The sequence below is a fragment of the Manis pentadactyla genome, chromosome 13, assembly GCF_030020395.1.
Source record: "Manis pentadactyla isolate mManPen7 chromosome 13, mManPen7.hap1, whole genome shotgun sequence".
Lineage (NCBI taxonomy): Eukaryota > Metazoa > Chordata > Mammalia > Pholidota > Manidae > Manis > Manis pentadactyla.
The window spans coordinates 65,020,397-65,039,888 of NC_080031.1; the positions used below are offsets into that span (position 1 = coordinate 65,020,397).

The following is a 19,492-nucleotide window of genomic DNA, read 5'->3' on the forward strand; positions in this document are numbered from 1 at the left end:
GAGCTAAAGGGAGAGAGTTGGACTGGAGATATAAATTTGGGATACAAATTATTAGACAATAGGTGATACTCAAGGCCATAAGAATGAATGAGGCAATCCAGGGGAAAACGGAAGATTCAGAAGAAAAGGCCTTGGACTAGGTCTTAAAGGTTTTTAGAGTGTCTATAAAGTAGAATTCAACAAATTAGAGAAGTAGGAGGAAGAAAAAACTCAGGTCTGTGTGTTTAGCAGAGGCCAAGCCTGGGAATGTGTCAGGAAGACAGGAGTGGTCCTCTGTGGGGCATGATGTCATGAGTTCAAGTGAGATGGACACAGGAAAGTTTACATTGGTTCTGACATCATGGAGATGGTTGGAGACCTTCATTGGAGCACTGTCGGGTGAATACCATTATCTAAGTGGGGTGGGGAGAGTAAGACGGAGGTGGATCAAACAACAAATGGGAGAGAGGTGAGGAAGCGAAGAAGACTCTGTGGAGTTGTTTACCTTAAAGAAGAGTGGGGAAAAGGTACTGTGTGATGAAGAATGAGAGGAAGTTTTTGCAGGGATGTGAGATACCAACACACTCCTATGCAGGTAGGAATGAGCTGGTGAGGAGGCGTATATGATGCAGATGCAAGATAGGGTAAATGGGTGACGCAGCTAGGATGGCAGGCACCACTGGCTCTGGAGCACAAGGAGGAGGATCAGCTTTGACTAGGCGTAGGGACATGTTCTCCGCTGGTAACAAAAGGCGAGCAGGAGAACACAGGTAGCAATATAAAGCAAGAATTTAGATTTCGTAGTAGAAACAGAGTCCGCGTTTGATGACCTGTGTTTTCTCAGTGACTTATAGGTGAGGTCGTCAGCCAGGTGCAAGTGTGCAGGAGCGGAGGGAAGTTTGAGAATAGATATGAAGGTACAGAGTAGTTGTCTTGGAGAGTGACAAAACAGCCTACTTGAAAAAATTAATGGTGGTTTTGCTGGGAAAAGTTAAATGCTCATCTGAGGTCTGTAAGCATGCAAACAGTGAAACTAATCAGGCGAGTTTTGTTGTTTTGTCAGCAAGAGTGGAGAAGGAGATAGAGGGCTTCCACCAGATGTTTCATGAGGCAAGTGATGGAAAGAGGGAATATGAGCGGGTAAAAGAAGTTTTTAAGAAATAATCCAGAAGGGTGTGTTGAGGCCAGTTCATGGTGGGCTTGGACTGTCAGGCTGAAAATAAAGGAACTTAATTTCAGAGCAATGGGAAGCTGTTGAAGTATTGTTGACTGGGAAAGTGGCCTTACCAAATCTGTACTGGGACATAATTCACCTACCTTTAAAGTAAAGTACTGATGTGGTTAAAACAAACAAAAAGAGAGAAACAACGAGACCATTTGTGAAGGAGGAGGGATTGGATAATCAAGATCTTAATTAAAATAAGCAACAGTTAACTTGAGCAAGACAATTGAAGGTTAAATTCCTAAGAGATCTTGGTATCTATGGGAACCAGACCAACCTGATAGAAGCATCAGGCCACAGGGGAGAGAATCCTAAAAGCGGGGCTAGGATTCGGCAGGATATTACCTAGAGCAGCTGGAAGCAGACACACATCAAGGGACACACCAATTAACCATATAATGAGTGAAAACACGAGAAGTCACCTTGAAATTTGGAACCAAATAAACAATCATAAAATTGTCAGCCAGTGATAGGGCCAGAGGAGGTCAGGAAGAGTTCAGCAAGTGGTATGCACGATGGGCAGAGTCGGAAAGGCTCAAGGCATAGAACACAGTCAACGTAAGGATGCTGCTGGTGGCTCAAAGTGCGAAGTAGCACAGGGACTCCGGCCAGTTTAAAGACTAGAAAAGTGGACCTTGCAACTACTGTTCAATTCAGTTTTACAGGATTGTCCAATTTAATGACAAGGTCTGATTTGAACCCTGAGTCCTAGATTTTAAACCATCTGAATATATGTATATGCCCTCAATATGAGTTGAAACAGTAAAGTGAGAAGTCATAAAATAACAGTTGGAGATAAGTCACAATTAGCTTATTACCATACAGTGTAGAAGAATCTCTAATCCTTCACATCAGTCCTAGGATCTGATCATGTCCTCCAAACCCGGAGCCAGTAGCTGGTGACAGGCATCACTGGCAATCTGAAAGTACAATCTGTTTCCTGGTAAGCATGCCACTCATGTTGGCTTTAAATTTTTAATTAAGTAAGCAAACTCTCTCCATCACCTAGCAATTTATAAACATATTAAGCAATAGAACACCAGGACAAAATCCCATTCGTTTTTTTTCAATATCCATTCCTCCAACATTTCATGACCATTAAACATCAGGCACTGGGCTAGGTTGTGGTCACGAAGAAAAATACAACACCATCTCTGTTTCTCATTAGGAAGCCTAGAATCTATTAGTAAAGAAAGGCAAGCAAAGCAATGCGTGTAATAGATGTTACGACCGCGGTGGGCCCCAGGTTTATGGATGCACAACTCATGGGAAAGCCAGGGAGTAGGTGGGGAGATGTTAGTGGTGATGGAAATATCCCAAAATGCTTTCTGAAGAAGGATCAGAAGACAAAAAGGGGGCAGGATAAAAGGGATGAAAGGTTAAGGCATTTTAGAAAGAGGAAACAGCAGGTGCAAAGCTTCCGGTACCCAGCAGAGTGCATTTGGGGAGGAAATTCCTAGTAGTTGCATATGGCTAATTAGGTTTGGATTTTACTAATTTCATGTGGATTTTATTTCTCTAGTGTAATCTTCATATGTGCCAAATAGTGTTTAATACAATGTAATGAATCCAGGAATGATTTAAATAAAATGTCACTAAAATAGAAATGTACATTTGAAATCAGTCATTAAAAAGAGGTCAGAGTATTTACTTACTACTCTTAAATTAACCAAAAGGAAAGCTGATGTAATTGAGGCAATAAAAGACTGGTAGCTCTATCAGTTTTCTTTGGGAATGTTTTCAAAGAAGGACCAAAGGCTTTTTAGATAATCTAAATAAAACTGTTCATCAGCCCGTGCTCATGGGAAAGGAAAAAAAGAAAACCTCAAACCATTTCCTTAAGAATTTATTCTGAAGTGAATTCTTAGTATCTTGGTACTACTTTATTGACAAATCAATTAAGGTACTTTATTTTGTTTGCCAATATTCCCACATATACATCTTTGTGTAGAACCCACAGCTTCTCCTAAATAAATTACTTCCCTTTGGCTTTAGATCAGAAGCAACCTCAAAAGAAGAACATCTTTTCTCAACTTCAATTACTGACTCTTGGGACTTACATGGAAAAGTTACAGTTATGAAAAACAAGAGATCAGCTACATGCATCTGAAAATGTTTCTAGCATTAAGATAAATGGATTATGCAAGGTCTGGTCCTGATACTTTCTCTTCTTAGGATACATCTGATGAAAGATTAGCCCTGATTCTCACTTTCAAGATAGTGAGCTGTTTCCTTCAGCATCCCCTGACTCCTCTTAGATTTGTGGTGTTAATTACATTCCATTAACCTTTGCTTCTATGATCCTTAGCTGCTAAGATCCGCAGTATAAGCAGTTCAATAAATGAGGCATTTCCACTCCCTCATCTTGTTTCAATTGTAACTCCAGTGGTAATATATCTAGGATTCTGTGGTATGATCCTGATTTCAAATATTTTTGAGTATAAATGTAAATTTATATGTTAGAACTTATGTCAGGCAGTGTGCTGAGTTTTAGTTCTAATCAATAACCACTATCAAAATGTAAGATATTGAATTGTTGGAATGAGAAGTATGTCTTAAGAGTTCTCATTATAAGACTCCAAGCAATCTTTTAAAGACAGTAAATAAAAATTATTTTTGAATTAACTAACATGTGTAGTTTTAAATGAAAATGAGTAGTGTCTGGTTGTTGCATACCTTACAAAAAATAAAAGCAGATTGAAAATTAACTACTTTTTGTCAGAAATCTACTTATCAACTTGGGATAAGACCAGTGGTTTTGGCACGCATGCAGAGTTAGAAAGACCTATCACCCAAAAGAGCCATCAGTACTGTTTCTCTGCTCAGCCGGGATAAAGGGGGCCTGGAAGAGACTGTCAAATAGTTTGATGTACTGGGGTCAGCTTGGAGGATGAGCCTTTTACTTGAAGTCAGAATCCTATTATACATAGCTCAATGTGATAAAAATCTCTACCATCCTATTACTTGATAAACTTAGAAACTTTTTAAGGAGTTAAAGTAATATTAGGATTCTATAGAATAAAGTAAGTTTTATCCTATTGACTTGGGTTTTGAAGTACTGGTTTGGCCTTTGAGGACTCATAAGAATTCTTGTTTTCATTCATTCTTGAAGCATACGTGTGTCTCTCCGTCATCTCTCTTGCATCAGAAATTCACCTTTTGGAATTTTAAATGATCAGTTTTAAGAACAAGTTTAGTTTGTGGCCGAGTACTCCTCCCTCCTTTGTTTGCCAAGCTCTATTCAAAATTCCCTGCACTAGGAACAAATCTCTTTCCTTATTTACAGGAACGGCTAAGGAAAAAGCTGGCCCTAGACCATCTTTGTAGAGCAGATGTCCTCACAGACATGCCATGTTGAGATGGCAGCTTTGCATGGCAGGACTTCCGGGTCCTACTGGAAGATCAGAGCAACATTCTGAACCATAACTTCTGCGATTAAGGAAAGCATCTGCAGAAGAGCATTTCAGATCTTGCAGGCAACCAATTACTATGTCAGCATGATTAACACTTCTGGATCCAACTGCATGTTAAGCAAATTAGGTAAATGCGATTCCTCATGCATTTACTCTTTATTTCTTCTTAGTTGTAATATTCTTTGTCCAATATCAAATTGTGGCTTTATTTGACCAAGGAATTTAGAGGCCTAGTAGCATAATCTTTCCAAGGCAGTGTGTCTTTAAAATACTCTCCCAGACTACCATAGTGTGCATAGGTGTATATAATATATACGTAAGAGTATATACCTAACATGGTCCCCACCGGCCAGAAATAAATCCTGTGCCTTCAAACAGAAGGCATCCACTTGTCCAGTGGAATCCTTCCTAATTTGATTTGATAAGCTCATGTTCCCCCAAAGTATCCACTCATTCCTCCAAATTTATTCATATGACAAACACGTCCTTTCACTTCAACTTCCAGTCAGGAAATGTTGAGTTATTAAATAAAATAATATTGAGATTTCTGAGGACTACAGGGCAAAGTATCATTCACCTTTTCTACTTTGTCACCAAGAGGTTTGTACTGGAACCAGTAATGACAGCTATACCAGTACTGACAGCTGGCTGACAACTGTTTGCAACCCCAGATTCTCCAGTCCACGTTCCGTTAACAAGTAAGTGTGCACCTACCAACATTTAATGAAGAAATGCTCACTACTTCTCTGCAAATTTCCTGGATGGAAACATTTCCCTTCTTGGCTCTAGTCCGGGTTACTTAACAGCACTCCCAGACAGACCATGCTCTGCTGGTGACTGTAGCAGTCTCCATGGTTAAGCAGAAACCTTTGAAATTGATGAAGCTCTAATTCCCGTGTGCCTTGTCTGACATTTAGCTGGTGCTTGCCCTTTCATCCAACCTCTCTGGACATAGAAGCCAGGAGAATTTTTTTTTTTTAAACCATTCCTAAGGGATGGACAGAAGGAAGGGAATACCATTTCCTGATAATAATATAATTCCAAAATTAGTCCTACAAACAAAGGAGGGAGGGGACCTTGACATCATTGAATTCCCACAGCTGGAGTAGCTAGCAAATACTGGACCCCAACCAAAAATTTCAGAATGGATCTTCTTACCCTTTGTTAATGATAAATTAAATAGATTTCCAGACCTTTTGCAAAGGAAGGGTCTAACTATGCAGTTGAAAATAATTGGGAGAGAAAGAAGAGAAATTTTGTACATTCCTGGTGAGAAAAAACTGATCTTCAGCTCATGGCTGTCTTTTCCAATAGATTTAATGGGACGGTGAGAGGTTTTTTCATTTTGTTTTGTTTTTGTCTTCTGTCCAGAAAGTTTTCCCATCGTCTTTCATCTGATGACATTCCCTAGCCCTTGACCTCTGGCACATAACTCAAGTGTGTGGTCCATGACAATATCCTATTGCTTTGGCCATGGCAATTGATCCATGGGTAAGGATGTGATACAGGATGTGATACAGGTAGAATCAATCAAATATCTTCTCTGAGATTTCTATATAAATTCTGTGATTCAGAGGTTTTGTTGCCTATAGTTGGGTATAAATTAAGGATCTTTGCTTGCAATTATTATAAGATAAAGCTGACTACTTAAAGTAAGAAAAGAAAGTTTATTGGAATGAGATTAGCTAGTTCTCAGTATTAAAGGAAAGCTTAACTACCAGAGCTGGTGAAGGTCACCTGAAAGATAAAGATATCAAAAGCTAATGGGCAATTTCTTCAGGGGCCAGGGCCCAACCTCCGTGATGAATCAGCTCCAGTATTTCTCTGCCCTATTTCACTTGGCTTAGTCCAAGATTCTTGTTCCTGAAAAAGAGCAAGTGCCTTGGCTCAGCTAGTCACAAACCTTCTCTGGGTCAAGGGGGAAAGGGACGCTGCGATGAACAGACCCACAGAAGTACAGAGTACCGGTGAGGAGTACTTCCCCAAAGGGAAGCCATGCTTCTGCTACAGAACGAAGGGGGGAAGTGGTTCTGAGCAGGCAGAAACAGATGTTCACTCTGGACTGTTAAGCCAGGGCTGTCAGGGGAATCTTCAGTGATCTGTGCCTGCAATAGCTCAGATGGGGCCAATAGCAATGAGAAGCAAATGAGAGTTCAGAAAACCTTGCAGTCAGCCTCAGAGGCTAGGAAATTTTCTTTTCTGCTTAAACTAGTTTCATTTTGATTTTTGTCCTTTGGAACCAGCAAAGTCCTGAGCAATGCCTAATTTTCACACGAGTGATTTTTAGGCCCAGAGATTCTAGAATGTCCTTTTGAAAATTAGAACTCCCTGAATTTATACATATTGAAAAAGTGACATTTCTTAGGATCTTCATACAATAAATCCCTAAGCTTTGCAAGGACTCCTGGAGCAGTTGCTTATCCTTGAGGGAACTTCTAAAGTCAGAGAGAAGACTAGCTTTGGGTTTCTGTTACAGAAAACGGCTCTATTTCCAGAAGATTTCAGTGGACAAAAGAAGAGATAAACTGACAGGCAATCTCTGAATGAGACCTAGAGATTATAAAGTTAAATATAAGCTATTTCTATGAGCTAAATATAAAAAAATCCTTAGGAACTTCAAAAGCACAACTTTGAAGTTATCACTCCTATTATGTTCTTTCATTTTTCCCCATTGTTAATTGCTGCTATTTATTAGTCTAAATGTAAAATATCCCACCTGGAAATAGTTTCTGTATCTGAGGATTCAGTAGGAGTGATGAAAAGAAAACACTTTGCTGCAAATGTTGGGATAATAATGTGTGTGTGTGGCAGGTGAGGGGTGGATGTCCACTTTTTGTTTTTCTTGTTTCTTAGAAACTTCTAGGTAGACTGGTAAAATAAATGTCTGTTCAGTGGTGAAAGAAGGTTGTGTGTAGAACTATTTGTCGAATAATTGGTTCCCAGTCTGAGGAACAACAACCTTTCACGGAGGTGGGCTGAGAGAATGTAGAAGAGGAGAGGATGGCATTGTTCAAAATCCCTAGACACAAACGGACAGCTGTTCAAGACTGAACTTATTCCAATAAATATTAATATGACCTCTCACTACATGCTTGGAATTCTACCAAGTCAAGATTTTATTTAGGCCCAAAGCACTTATTCAAATACACTTGACAGGGTATGTTAGTCATTACATCTTTGCAAGGATTGTTTAATCAGTTTCTTTTTTCTAAAATTCACATAACATGAAAGTCGCCCTGTTCAAATATATAACTCAGTTTTTTTTTATATTAATAATTGATGTGCAACCATTGTCACTATCCAATTCCAGAAAAGTTTCATCACCCTCAAATCCCTGTTTTAGCTAGTTCTCAGTATGAAAGGAAAATTAGTTGCAATAGGAACTTTGATTCTGAGGCACTTTGGAGAAGGAGAGGTAAACATAGGGAGAGGAAGTTTGGCCTCAGGGCCTAGAAGTGGACATCAGGGTAATAGATACTCCTTAAAATGTTGATTAGGGTTGGCTCCGGGGTGTTGGCAAAGAGGTAGATCTCCTGACTTAAGAATGTAGAACAATAGCCTGATTCTTAACATTAATGGGACAGCATTTAAAAACAGGCCTGTGTCACTGAAAATCACTGAATCCTATTACAAGCCTCCCTCAGAAGTGAGGCTGGCTGTATTTAGACACTGAATCCTGGATGAGCTTGCCTGGGGTGTACCTGCGCCAGCTGCCAGTGTCCTCTTCATGAGTGTCAGACCAAGAGATGACTTAAAGGTGACACGGCTTTCACGGGGACAGTGGGAACATGCATGTGGGGGCTAGATACCTTATTTGGTATAATAGCTGTGCATATTAAGAGGAAAGAATCAGGAGGAAAAGAAATCCAGAGATGTGCATTGTATGCTAGCTCGAAATTTATAAACCAGGTCCCTGAGGTTCTGGTAAAAAATAGGAGCTTTGCAACTTAATGCTCATGACATAGCAAGTGGCTTAATGCTCATGTGCCAACCACGGGGCTTAGTCAATAAGGTCTATTGCAGGATAACTGTGTCCTCATAGGCCAAAGGAAGCAGTTATTTTTGAAATTTAACCTTAGGTTCCTGCATACTAAGGTTTACCAAAAGGTGGGCTCAAGCTCTCACGGGGTACAACAGGCATTTCACTGAATTCTGCTAGTAAGTAAAGCTGCAAGCCCTTCAGGTACAGTCTGTGGAAATGATCGAAGAAATCCAGCCTGGTCTGTGATTATTTACACAAAGTAAAATCAACAAACAACACTCAGGCTGTAAGTAAGTTTCCTGCTGTGCCAGTTTTATAATAAAGGTGTTTTTCTTTTCTGTTGAACTTTTCATTGACTTAAATCATTAATTTCCCTGGAGGTAATTTAAGTACATAGCCAATGAAATAGTTTACTGTGTTTACATAAAATAAAAAAAAAAGTTTGGTAGCTTACTGTTTCATCAATTTGAATACGTTTAAACGTATTCCTACTCATCTAGAACATCCATGGGATCAGAAAAGCTGAGCAGCAACCTAATATATATAGACTTACTTAGAAAATGAAACAAACAAGGGAAAAAAGTGTATATTTGGGTAAAAAGTTCTAATTTATTTGGAAATATCTCATTAATCTAATTCATCTGCTTGTTAGAACTGTAGGCATCAAGTTTGTCACTGAAATAGAGAAATAGCTTTATGCCATGTCAAGTAACATATCACTTAGAACTGACACTTTTTCTCCCCTCTTGCAATTTCAGTGGTTACAATGGGGCAGGCCTTCAGAGTAGGTGACCGTGCTGTCACTTGATGGGGACTGGAAGGGAACTCCGTTCCCAAAGTGCCTCACTCTACATCTATTACAGTCTGAACTTATACCAGTGGACTTCTGGTTCTTGGATCATGGTCTTTTGTTCATCAAGAAGAATTTACTTGAAAAGTGCAGACTCATGGATGGGAGTCTCACGGAGCATTATGTGATTTTTTTCACTTGAGAGTCTATTGAATGGGGTGGTTTTGTACTCTTCCTGTCCTGTAATGGGATATCTCTTCTGCTGAGGAAGTGCTCTCTTCTCCCAGTCCAGCCCTGGGCTTCCGGTGGAAGCTACCAGTCAGAGCATTTTCCTTCTCCACCCTTACTTCCCTCCCGCCCCCCAGTGGCATGGGTAAGACTGAAGCTTATCCATCCATAGTTTCCCAGCCCTGGCCACAAGGATCAGTTCATGTTTCCTCATGGGTGCCAAACCAAAGCCAGAGTTCTTTCTTGTTCTTTTTCCATCTGGAGCTGGTGGAAAGTGCTTTCTTTTCTGGAAGAATAGTCTATAGCTGCTTATGGCTATGTTTCTAGTCTCTTCTGACATCCTGCTTGAAAGAATGATGTCTCAATGAAGAGAAGAGCAGATATGAGACACTCACAGTGTCCTAATGGTATCTGAGACCCTGAATCCATTGGACTCTAAAGCTAATGGCATACCCTTTCTTATTTTATTCACACTTGTGCCAATAAATCACCCTTTTTCCTTAAGCTGTTATGACTGGGGCATCTGTCCTTTGCAAACAGAGGTCTGAGAACTGAAAATAAACATTTCATAAAAGGACATAAGGTAACTAGGGGAGGGGTGCCATTCTGGTGGAGAAATGTGTGTGGGAGGTGGGTCAGCACTAATTGTTTTAATGGCTAAGTGGGGTTCCTTGTGTGTTAAAGTTACTGACATCTTTTCAGACCTGGCTTTCAAGTGAACTGAGAGGTAGGTAGGGCCTGGTGATCAAACTCTCTGAGAATGAGAGCTAATACTACTTGGGGCCACAATGACCTCGGTAGTCTCCGTGTTCTTGTTCAGGGTGAGGCTGCTTGTGACCCACAGGAGAGAGTAAGACCTTTTTGATTCGAGACCTTAGCACTGTATGTCAATCCGTGGACTGAATTTCTTCACCAAATAAGAGAAGCAACATGTAGGATCAAAAGGGAGCCACTGCTTTCATCCATAACTGACCCTGGAATACCTGGCTTTATTTAAAATTGTATCTGTTCGTAACACATTAGGGTTTGGTTTTGTTTCCTGTACTGGTAGGTTTCTTTCTTTCTTTTTTAACAGAAATATACAGAAAAAAATGGGCATAGAAGGAAATGTGGGCTTTAATGTTTTCTACCTTCTCCCAACCCATTGAAGTCTTGGTAATTCAATATTATTTTAATTTTGACTTACCAAAATATCAAAGGGACACCATTGTCATTAGCAAGTGATATTATTTTTGTAAAAAGTGAGAGTAATAAGAATTAGATACCTTGCAATATTTTTTTTCACTAGATTCAAAATACATTTGAGAAGTTGAAAGCTTCTCTCAAGTGAGTCGGAGAACTTTCTCCAGTGCACTATATAGTTACCAGCTTCTTTTTATGCAAAAACTAACTTGAAATCTGGCAATGATTCCTTAGAATAAAGACCTTTAAATATTCTCTAGAGGATTCTTTCAGGTTTCATGGTGGTAAAAGCAACTTCATACACTGCCCTTTATGTTGTTTGATGGACAGAGAAAAGCAAACTGACTTTCAGCATGTGTTTTAAGGTGGCTGTGCTACGTGCCATTTTGACCCAGGGAAGTGCTCTTCAAAACTGTATATTAAAACCAAGCTTAGATTAGAAGCTTTACTGTGTGGTCAGGATGCCGATGTGTCTCCCTTTCTGAAGCCACCACCTCACCTGCTTCCTCCTCCTCCATGTACTTCCACCATCCTCCTCTTTTTTCAGACTTACTTATGAGTAAAAGAGGAAGCCAGTGTAGGAACAAGGGCTTATTCCTGGCATTACAAGGGTGCCACACATCAAAGGAAAACCACAGTTTTGTAAGAGATCCACGAGGCAGAAGGAGGTCTGACATTGTTGCTTCATGGCAGAGATGAAACAGCCTTAGTCTATCTGAGCAGCACAGGGGCCCTGGGGCGGGGTGGGGGCTGGCTGTCCAGGTGTTGCTCACACACATCTAACCTGGGCAAAGTAATCAACAGCTCTAAGCCTTTGCATCTTCTTGTGGGACCCATAAACGTACTTATTTCAGAGGTTATTCAGAGAACTAAATACCTGTGAAATACTCAGCAAAATGCCTTGCACATAGTACTAAAGTATTGTGTTAATTCTGTTAATATTGTTGCTAATGTTGATTTTTTCCTCCTCATTGTGTATTTATTGTGAACTCTTAGAGAAGACTTAAAAAAAAAAATCCAAACCATAGCGTTCATTAAAATTATTGTGAACCACCCAGATATCATCCCAACCAGCCTTCCCTTCATGTTTCTGACTCACTTGGCCTGTGGTTAAATGGCTAATTTCTTCCCTTTCCTGTGCCTGTTTTAGCCTATGAGCCTGTCTATACTTTTAGACAAGTTCTCTTCCTCAGCCCACTTCAGAGCCCCATCCTTGGGGGCCTCAGGTTTTCCTTCATAGGCCCTGACCTTCTCTCACTGCCCCCCAGTGTAAGGACATATATCAGATCTGTTACAGTCAAGCTCTTCAGCACCCAAAACCTTCCTTTAAGGACGTGCTTATTCATTCTCTGCCTGCCTTAGGGTGAGCGTGAACCCAGCCTGGGGCTGGTAATTTGTGTACCATATCTCTTCCTGCAGAATGAGGTCACATGATGGCCCTCATGCTGCTGCGGGACCAGGATGCTGCCTGGCACCGTGGCCCTGCTTCTTGTTTCGATGCCAATAACTGTGTACGTCACTTAGGACGATGGGCCAGTGTGCCACTGTCACGTGGTAATACTGACCTCTAGGGGCGGGCTTCCCTTCACTTAGAGTCTTGGTCCTGTCCTTGAGTTCCAGGACTGTGATGGCAGCCTCTTGCTCAGCTATTGCTGAATCAGTTTGTAGCTTTTTCAGTTTCCTTTTGGGCTTCCATTTCTTAAAAGAAAAACAAGAATTTTCGTTACAAAAGACAGGTGCATTAAAGGGAGAAGAAGGAATGAAGTCTGTACAAACATGGGCTTTGGAGCTCAGCTTCGATAAAAAGCTCCCAGTTTTTCTGAGTCCTGCCTATGGTCTGTGAAACCTGAGTGCATGTGCTCCTACTGGAACATTCGAATCCCCACTAAAAAAGCCCACTCTACATCACAGTATCTTTTACCCTCTTGGAGGGTTTTTGTCTGGATCTGAACCTTATCTTTTAGTTGCTTATAGTAGAGGCAATTAGAGAACTCTCCCAGGGAGTTGGCATTTTACCACCTAGGTGCCCATGCCTAAGAGGATCTTTTGTTTTTCCAATGTACACGTAGATTTACATGAAATAGTCAGAGCCTTGATTCTGCTTCTCTTTTCACCCTGACACCATCATGGTTTACATTCAAATGAACTCCAAACGGCATGATGCTACCAAGAAATACTGATGTTTACAGATATTTACTACAGGGTCTGTAGAGGTAAAGTCAGGGGGAAGAATGGGTAAGCAACAGAGGACAGGGATTCCTTGTTATAAAATAATCTGATTTACAACATCTAAACCTTTGAAAGAACTATATAAGGAAGTTGTTACATAACCAAAGGATTCACCTTGAGACTCTATGACCAGAAAGCTCCTCTTATGGATTTCAAAATGAATTCGATTCGTCAATATTGGATTTCCTCTACAACTACTGAGAAGCTTCTGTGAAAAGTGCTGTATCATCTCTTTTGTGCTCCTACTTTTTGCGATGACGAGCTCACCTTGAGTGGGCTGGTGATTAGGAATTCCAGAAAATAAATGACTAACATTTCATGTCACATGTGAACCTCAAGACAGGGAAAGCAGTGATTCCCATTCATCAAGGAAGATGGTTTTCGCTGGTCTTTGACTGGAGTAAACTCAGGTAGCAGGGAATCCCTCCCTTCTTTTTGAGAGTAAAGCTGGTAAAATCAGTTCATCAAAGATGGGATTAGTTGCAGACTTCCCATTTTAAAGACAGGTGGTCTTTCCAAACTGAAGCAGGAAGGTTAGGGCTTCAGAAAAGCTTAAAGAATGGCATACACGTGGCTGAAAGAGCATGCATTTGTGAAGTGAGGATGGTAGCCGTGGAAGTTCTTTAAAGGAAGTTGGAGGGGGTAAAATCTGGCATGGTTCACCCAGCACAGTCCAGGTGAGTGGTGCCCGGATCCACCGCACAAGTGCCTGTCTATGCAGCATTTCTTCTAGTGTGGTAGGCAGTGTTCATGTACTCATTCATCACTACTGATTACAAAGCACCCCTACGGTGTCAGGCACTGTGCTGGCCAGCGGCTGAAACAACGCTGATGAGGCTCCATGCCGCTAAGACCTTTTAACTAATTCCTTTCCTCTGAGTATCTCTTCACCAAAAACCTGCACAGTTTGGCCTGTCATGTCGATTAGTTCAGAGAGACACTGAGCTAGCTGATCAAGAAATATTCATGGCTGGGTATTGGACGGCTGCATTTCTCACAGTAAATGATCAAGTTGACATGCTCATGTAAACCTCCCTCTCTTGTATTGGTTTGTGCCAACTTGCCCATGCACGCCCCGTCCATCCCTGGCCTGCAGGCCAACACTTGTGAGGCCCTGTGTGGTCGCCAGTGACCTTTCCAAATGCTACTTCAAGACTACTCCATGCTCAGGTCTTTTTACACTTTCCTTTTATCACTTAGAACTTTGGGAATAGAAAGTGGGAAGAATGAAGCAGAAATAAAAACTGAGGAAGTGGAGGGAATGAGGGAAAGAATGGCAAGAGGGACTCAGAAGAGAGTGCTACTTAAAAGTAACCTCAAAAGATAATGATATGCATGCGGAAGTGTTAGGGATTAGGTGTACCGATGAGTCCAGCTCACACTGATACGTGTCAAAAAGTAAGACCGGTTGATGCATGGATAGAGAAAATGATGGAGTGTGATAAATCAAAGATAGCAAAATGTTAATTGTAGCACCTGGTTACTAAGTGTATGGGTATTTACTGTAAAATTATTTCATATTTTCTTTATTTTGGAATTTTTCATTATAAAATTTAGGAGGAGAAAGAACTAAAGATTTGGTTTCCTTGCAGTGCTTCTCCCTTAATTCTTAATAGATGGTGTGTATTCAAATTCTGAAATCATGTCACAACTATTCATATGCAGGTAATTATTTTTCTAGAAACTTCTCTCAAAGTAAGCATTGATACTAAATAAACAAGAACTCAAGTGCAACTTGGTGAGAATTGCTGGTGACCACTGGGAGCTAACATGGCATCAGGAAGAAAAGGTCTTACCAAGCTACACTTCTGTTTTGACAGCATGACTTGGTGGATAAAACAAAGGAACTTGGTGGAAAGACATAGTGCTTCTCAATATAAACTAAACATTTCAGCTTCTCAGTTTAAAAATTATTTTTTTTGTTTCCTTCACTTTTTTTTTAATTGAAGTATCATTGATATGCAATCTTACACTGGTTTCAAACATACAGCACAGTGAGTGGTTCAACAATTACCCATATTATTAAATCCTCACCCCTCTAGTACAGTTACTATCTGTCAACCTAGAAAGATGTTTCAGAATCAATAGAATATTATTTAGCCATAAAAAGAAAAGAAATCCTGCCATTTGTAACAACACGGATGGATCTAGAGGGTATTATGCTCAGTGAAATAAGCCAGGTGGAGAAAGACAAATAGATTCTTTTTAGAAAAGAAATTCTGATTTATATTGGAAAATAAAAATTTCTTATTTTCCTATCTTTTTCTTGTGGTGAATATATGTTCTGCCTGTTATTATTATAATATCTGTAGATTTGCCTCATGATCGGAGAAAGAAACTGAGGATATTTAGCTTGGAGATGACAGTACACAGGGGAGTCATGACAATTGTCGTCTGCACTTATCTAAGGGGCGATTCAGGAGGAGAGGAAGTTGAGTCACCCAGTATTATCATAGAGACACCATGGGAAGCACTGGGTAGAAAACTTGGAGGAGCAGATTTTGGCACAGCGTGAGAAAGCACCCTCCAAACATCAGAGCGGAATCTGTAACAAGAGAGGATGGGTCCTGGCGAAGTCCAGCTGCTCTGGGAGCATCAAGCAGAGACTGGATGAGCATCTTCAGGAAGGCCCGGGGTGACCTTTGGATCCTGGGTCAAGAGGTAACTAGAGGTATGGCATATCCCCAACTCTTTCCAACTTGGCCTTCCTCCAGCACCTGAGGGGCACAGCACATACAAGAATGGACACCTTAGCCCTCACAGTTTTGTAAGGTGGGTGCAGTTTTCAGGAATACCTTAAAGATAATTCTGGTATTTGTGTGATGTTGGATAAGAAGGCCAAGGCCTGTGAGTCCCTCAGAATTCAAGGATAATGTGATGAACAAGGTACCAACTTTAATATTTAGCTATAAAGGAAAGGGAAGGGAAATTTAAATTTAAATTAGAAATTCAATAAAGGACCTGGATTGGTTGCATAAGGTTTCTGTTGGGATCTGTTGGTCATTGAGATAAGTTTTAAATTAGTTTAATATCTTTGTCTTTTCTTTGTTTCCCCTCTTTTTTTCCAGTTAGAACTGCTGCATGCTATTAATTCATAGCTCTAACCCAGTCCTTTGGGCATTTCTGAAAATTCAATTTGCCGACATGTTTTCTGTTAGTCATTGACAATCAAATGATTTCAGCAATGATAATATTTTCCTTTGCTTTTTTGGCATTATCTAGCCAGGCAACCTAAGTGTTGTACTTGAATTTAATGGAGTCTGTTATGGTCTCCTTAGTAACTAGGAGCTCCCACTGGTGGTTACTGGAAGGGTAGGAAGGCTTTATGGCTCGGAGGTAAATTCCTATTACTTTGTTCTTTTCCTACTTCTCCTACAGGGTGGACAGAGGGAGGAAATCATGCATTTGTGCAATGTTTTGAAAAGGAAATATCTATCTGTATCACATTGCTGAATAGCTTGCATTATACCAAGTCAGCGGCAATTAGAAATAATCAGAGAACTATTTATACGAGAGTTTGGACATGGAGTTGCCAGCACTATAAAACTTCTTGGTTTTTCCACACACTTTGAATCATGACATCAGATTCTAAGGCTGGGCTTTGTCAATTACTGGCCATGAAAAATTGACACAGGACACCTCTAGGCCCTAGATCCCATATCACAGAGCTGGTATTGATTAAATAATATAACACATACTTGACAGTACCCAGTACTATGTTTGTAAGGCACTAGGTATGTCTTTCTGGTTTTGTCATTATTCCTTACAACACACCAGGCAAACACTCAACCCTCCACTGAAAACACTGAGGTGTCTTTACTAAAGATGTCTTTGTCACACTTTACAGAAAATAAAGCTTGCATTTCATTGAAAGCAAGACTTTTTCTTTCTTCCCCCTTTCTCCTTTTTCTTGTTCTAAATTAAGTTTTCTGCATAATTGCATTGATCTCCTCATTGTATATGGGTAGACAAAACTTAATGTCCTGAAAACAGACACGCAAACAGCCTTGTGGCCCTATGCCTAGGCAAAGTGAGTGGCTGCCGACGTAGAACGATGTAAGGAGCGTTCTAAGGCCTTACCTCTTGCTTCCCGTGGCATGTCTGTCTTACTCCTGCCAGAGCATAACTTTCTCCCACTTTGAAATCTACCCTATTCAGCCCACCTTCATTCACTTATCACATATAACAAAGGTTTTGTTTCTAGAGAGCCACTGATAAAATGTTTGCTTCTGAGGACATACAAGAGAATTTGTTTTATGTTCAGAAGGTGTAGGAAAATTACTTTCATTTCTCTTCTAATAGTCCATCATTAATAATGAAACTAATAAAAGTGATAGTAACATTAGACACAACTTGGCTTAAAAAATCAATTTCACATCTCTTAATTTGTTCCATATTTCTACTATCCTCAGGTAAATATTTTAAAACTCCAGGGCTGGCAAATATGTGCCATGTATGTTCCTGTCTACTCCATGGTAGGCCTTTGACTTGAGGATTCTTTCTCCTTGGCTTGCACACCTGGCTTCACAACCTTTAACCCCCACACTTTCAGTAGCCGTTGCTCATTGAGGAACTCTATCTGTTTCCCACATTAGTGTCTCTTATTTTGTAGGCGAGAGAGCCGAGGCCCCAGAGAACTTGAGTAATCATGGTTTTTCATTAGTAAATAACTAAACTGACTTCTGATTCTAGAGGCGGATTTTTCCTTTCAATGTTCGCATAAATCTTCACTAATCAAAAGCACCATTCATTTAGTTACTTAAAGGCAAGCTTTGACACTCAAGAGTGTGAGATGCTCTAATGAGTAGAAGTAGAAAGGCATTACAGCAGACTTGGTTGTAAAAAAGTCACATTGAAGTGTGATGGTAAGGCATTTTTATAGCATGGGTTGTCATGATGCCTCTGGAGAACCTAGGAAAAATAGGGAAGATTTGATGAACTCAGCTAGGGGCTGTATGTGCTGGACCCTGTCTTGCCTTTCATCAGAGTTGAATTGATCTTGGTGGTTGTGACCATTCTAAGTGACATCTGAAGTGACAAAGAGCGGGTGAGATAAACTTTTCTTACAAAATGCCTAGAATGAAAGATCACAAATGCAAACGGTAGTCTTATTTCATTTAATAAGGTCATGGGGGGATAGCCCATACACAGACCCTTAGGCCTTGTCTCAGCCTGGAGCACATAACCACTGTTGATAACTTGCTGGCCAGTAGGGTCAGACTTGAGAAATCATGGCTGGCACTTCTCAGTTCTTTGCAGTATCCCTCCCATTTGAATAGCTTGCATTATACCAAGTTATTTTATGTTACAGCATATTATAGAAATTCTGTTCCCCACACCCAGAGGGTTTGAAATTTATAAATAGAAGACAAAACCCCAGTTATTAGAGAAACATCTTAACATACTACAAGGGAAGAGTTTACCTACAGCTGGAGCTGAGTCTCAGTTCTTTCCCTCTATGCAATAAATAATTACTGGAGACAGAGGTGGAGTTTGCCAGCAAATGTCTTAGTTTCCAGAAATGCTTATGTGAGTGTTTACATAAGACAAGTTACAAATTAGTATAAGATAAAGAGATAACCTTACATTTAAAATGACTTTCAGTGAAAAGGTAGGAAGTCCTACCAACAGAAGTGTCCAAAAGTTGGAATTTGTTGCCCTAAAAAGATGATACTATCCAGACTATTACTGAGAATGTTCCAGAGAGAAGCTAATTCACTAACCACCTCTAATATTCCAGGCAGTGTTCTGAGAACTTTGCATGTCCTAGCTCATTTCATTTGTGTTGTAACCCGAGGAAGCAGGGCTATCACTAATCCCATTTTTAGATACCGATACTGAAGCCCAGAGATCTTCAGGTAACCCTTCCAAAGTCAAGTGGGATGCCCAGTTCAGATCTGAGTGACCTGGCTCCAGACCATCCCTTCCATCACCATGCTAGGCATGCCTCAGTGTCCTTACACAGAGATTTATGTTTTGTGGAGTTCGCACATGATGACATTTCATATTCTATAAGTCCATTTCTTAAAGCAAGAAGTGTTTAACTTCTGGTCATGAAATTTTGAGCCATGGGCTGACCCCTCAGTACAACTTAGGAAATCAGAATCACCAAATCTTAGATGGCACAAAGTTAGATGCGATCTTTGAAACCAAATTGTCCAGCTCTAGCATTTCAGAGATGAAGATGTGGAAGCAGAAAAAAAAAATGGCATAATTTGCCCAAAGTCACAGTTAATAAACTACAAGGGGCAGGACTCAAAGTCAGGTTTTCTGACTCCCCATCTCAGTGATTTCTTTGCACTATGTCATCTTGCTTCTTGGTCATAAGAGCTGCAGGGCAATGGAATGGGCATATAATTGGGACCTGGAGCAGTAACTAAGATCCCTGAGGTCTAAGGTCCCCGTGTCAAAAACTGCAGTTATTACATATAATACATATTGGGGTTACCTCTGACAGAAAGGAGAGT

At 40.3% G+C, this 19,492-nt stretch overlaps 1 protein-coding gene across 1 annotated transcript in view; it reads right to left on the bottom strand.

Moving 5' to 3' along the window:
• CCDC192 (coiled-coil domain containing 192) overlaps nt 1-19,492 on the bottom strand; it is a 157,362-nt gene that overhangs the window by 48,552 nt on the left and 89,318 nt on the right. The window contains 1 exon segment of the mRNA XM_036903123.2: nt 12,362-12,494. Within this exon segment, the coding sequence (XP_036759018.2) occupies nt 12,362-12,494 (133 nt within the window).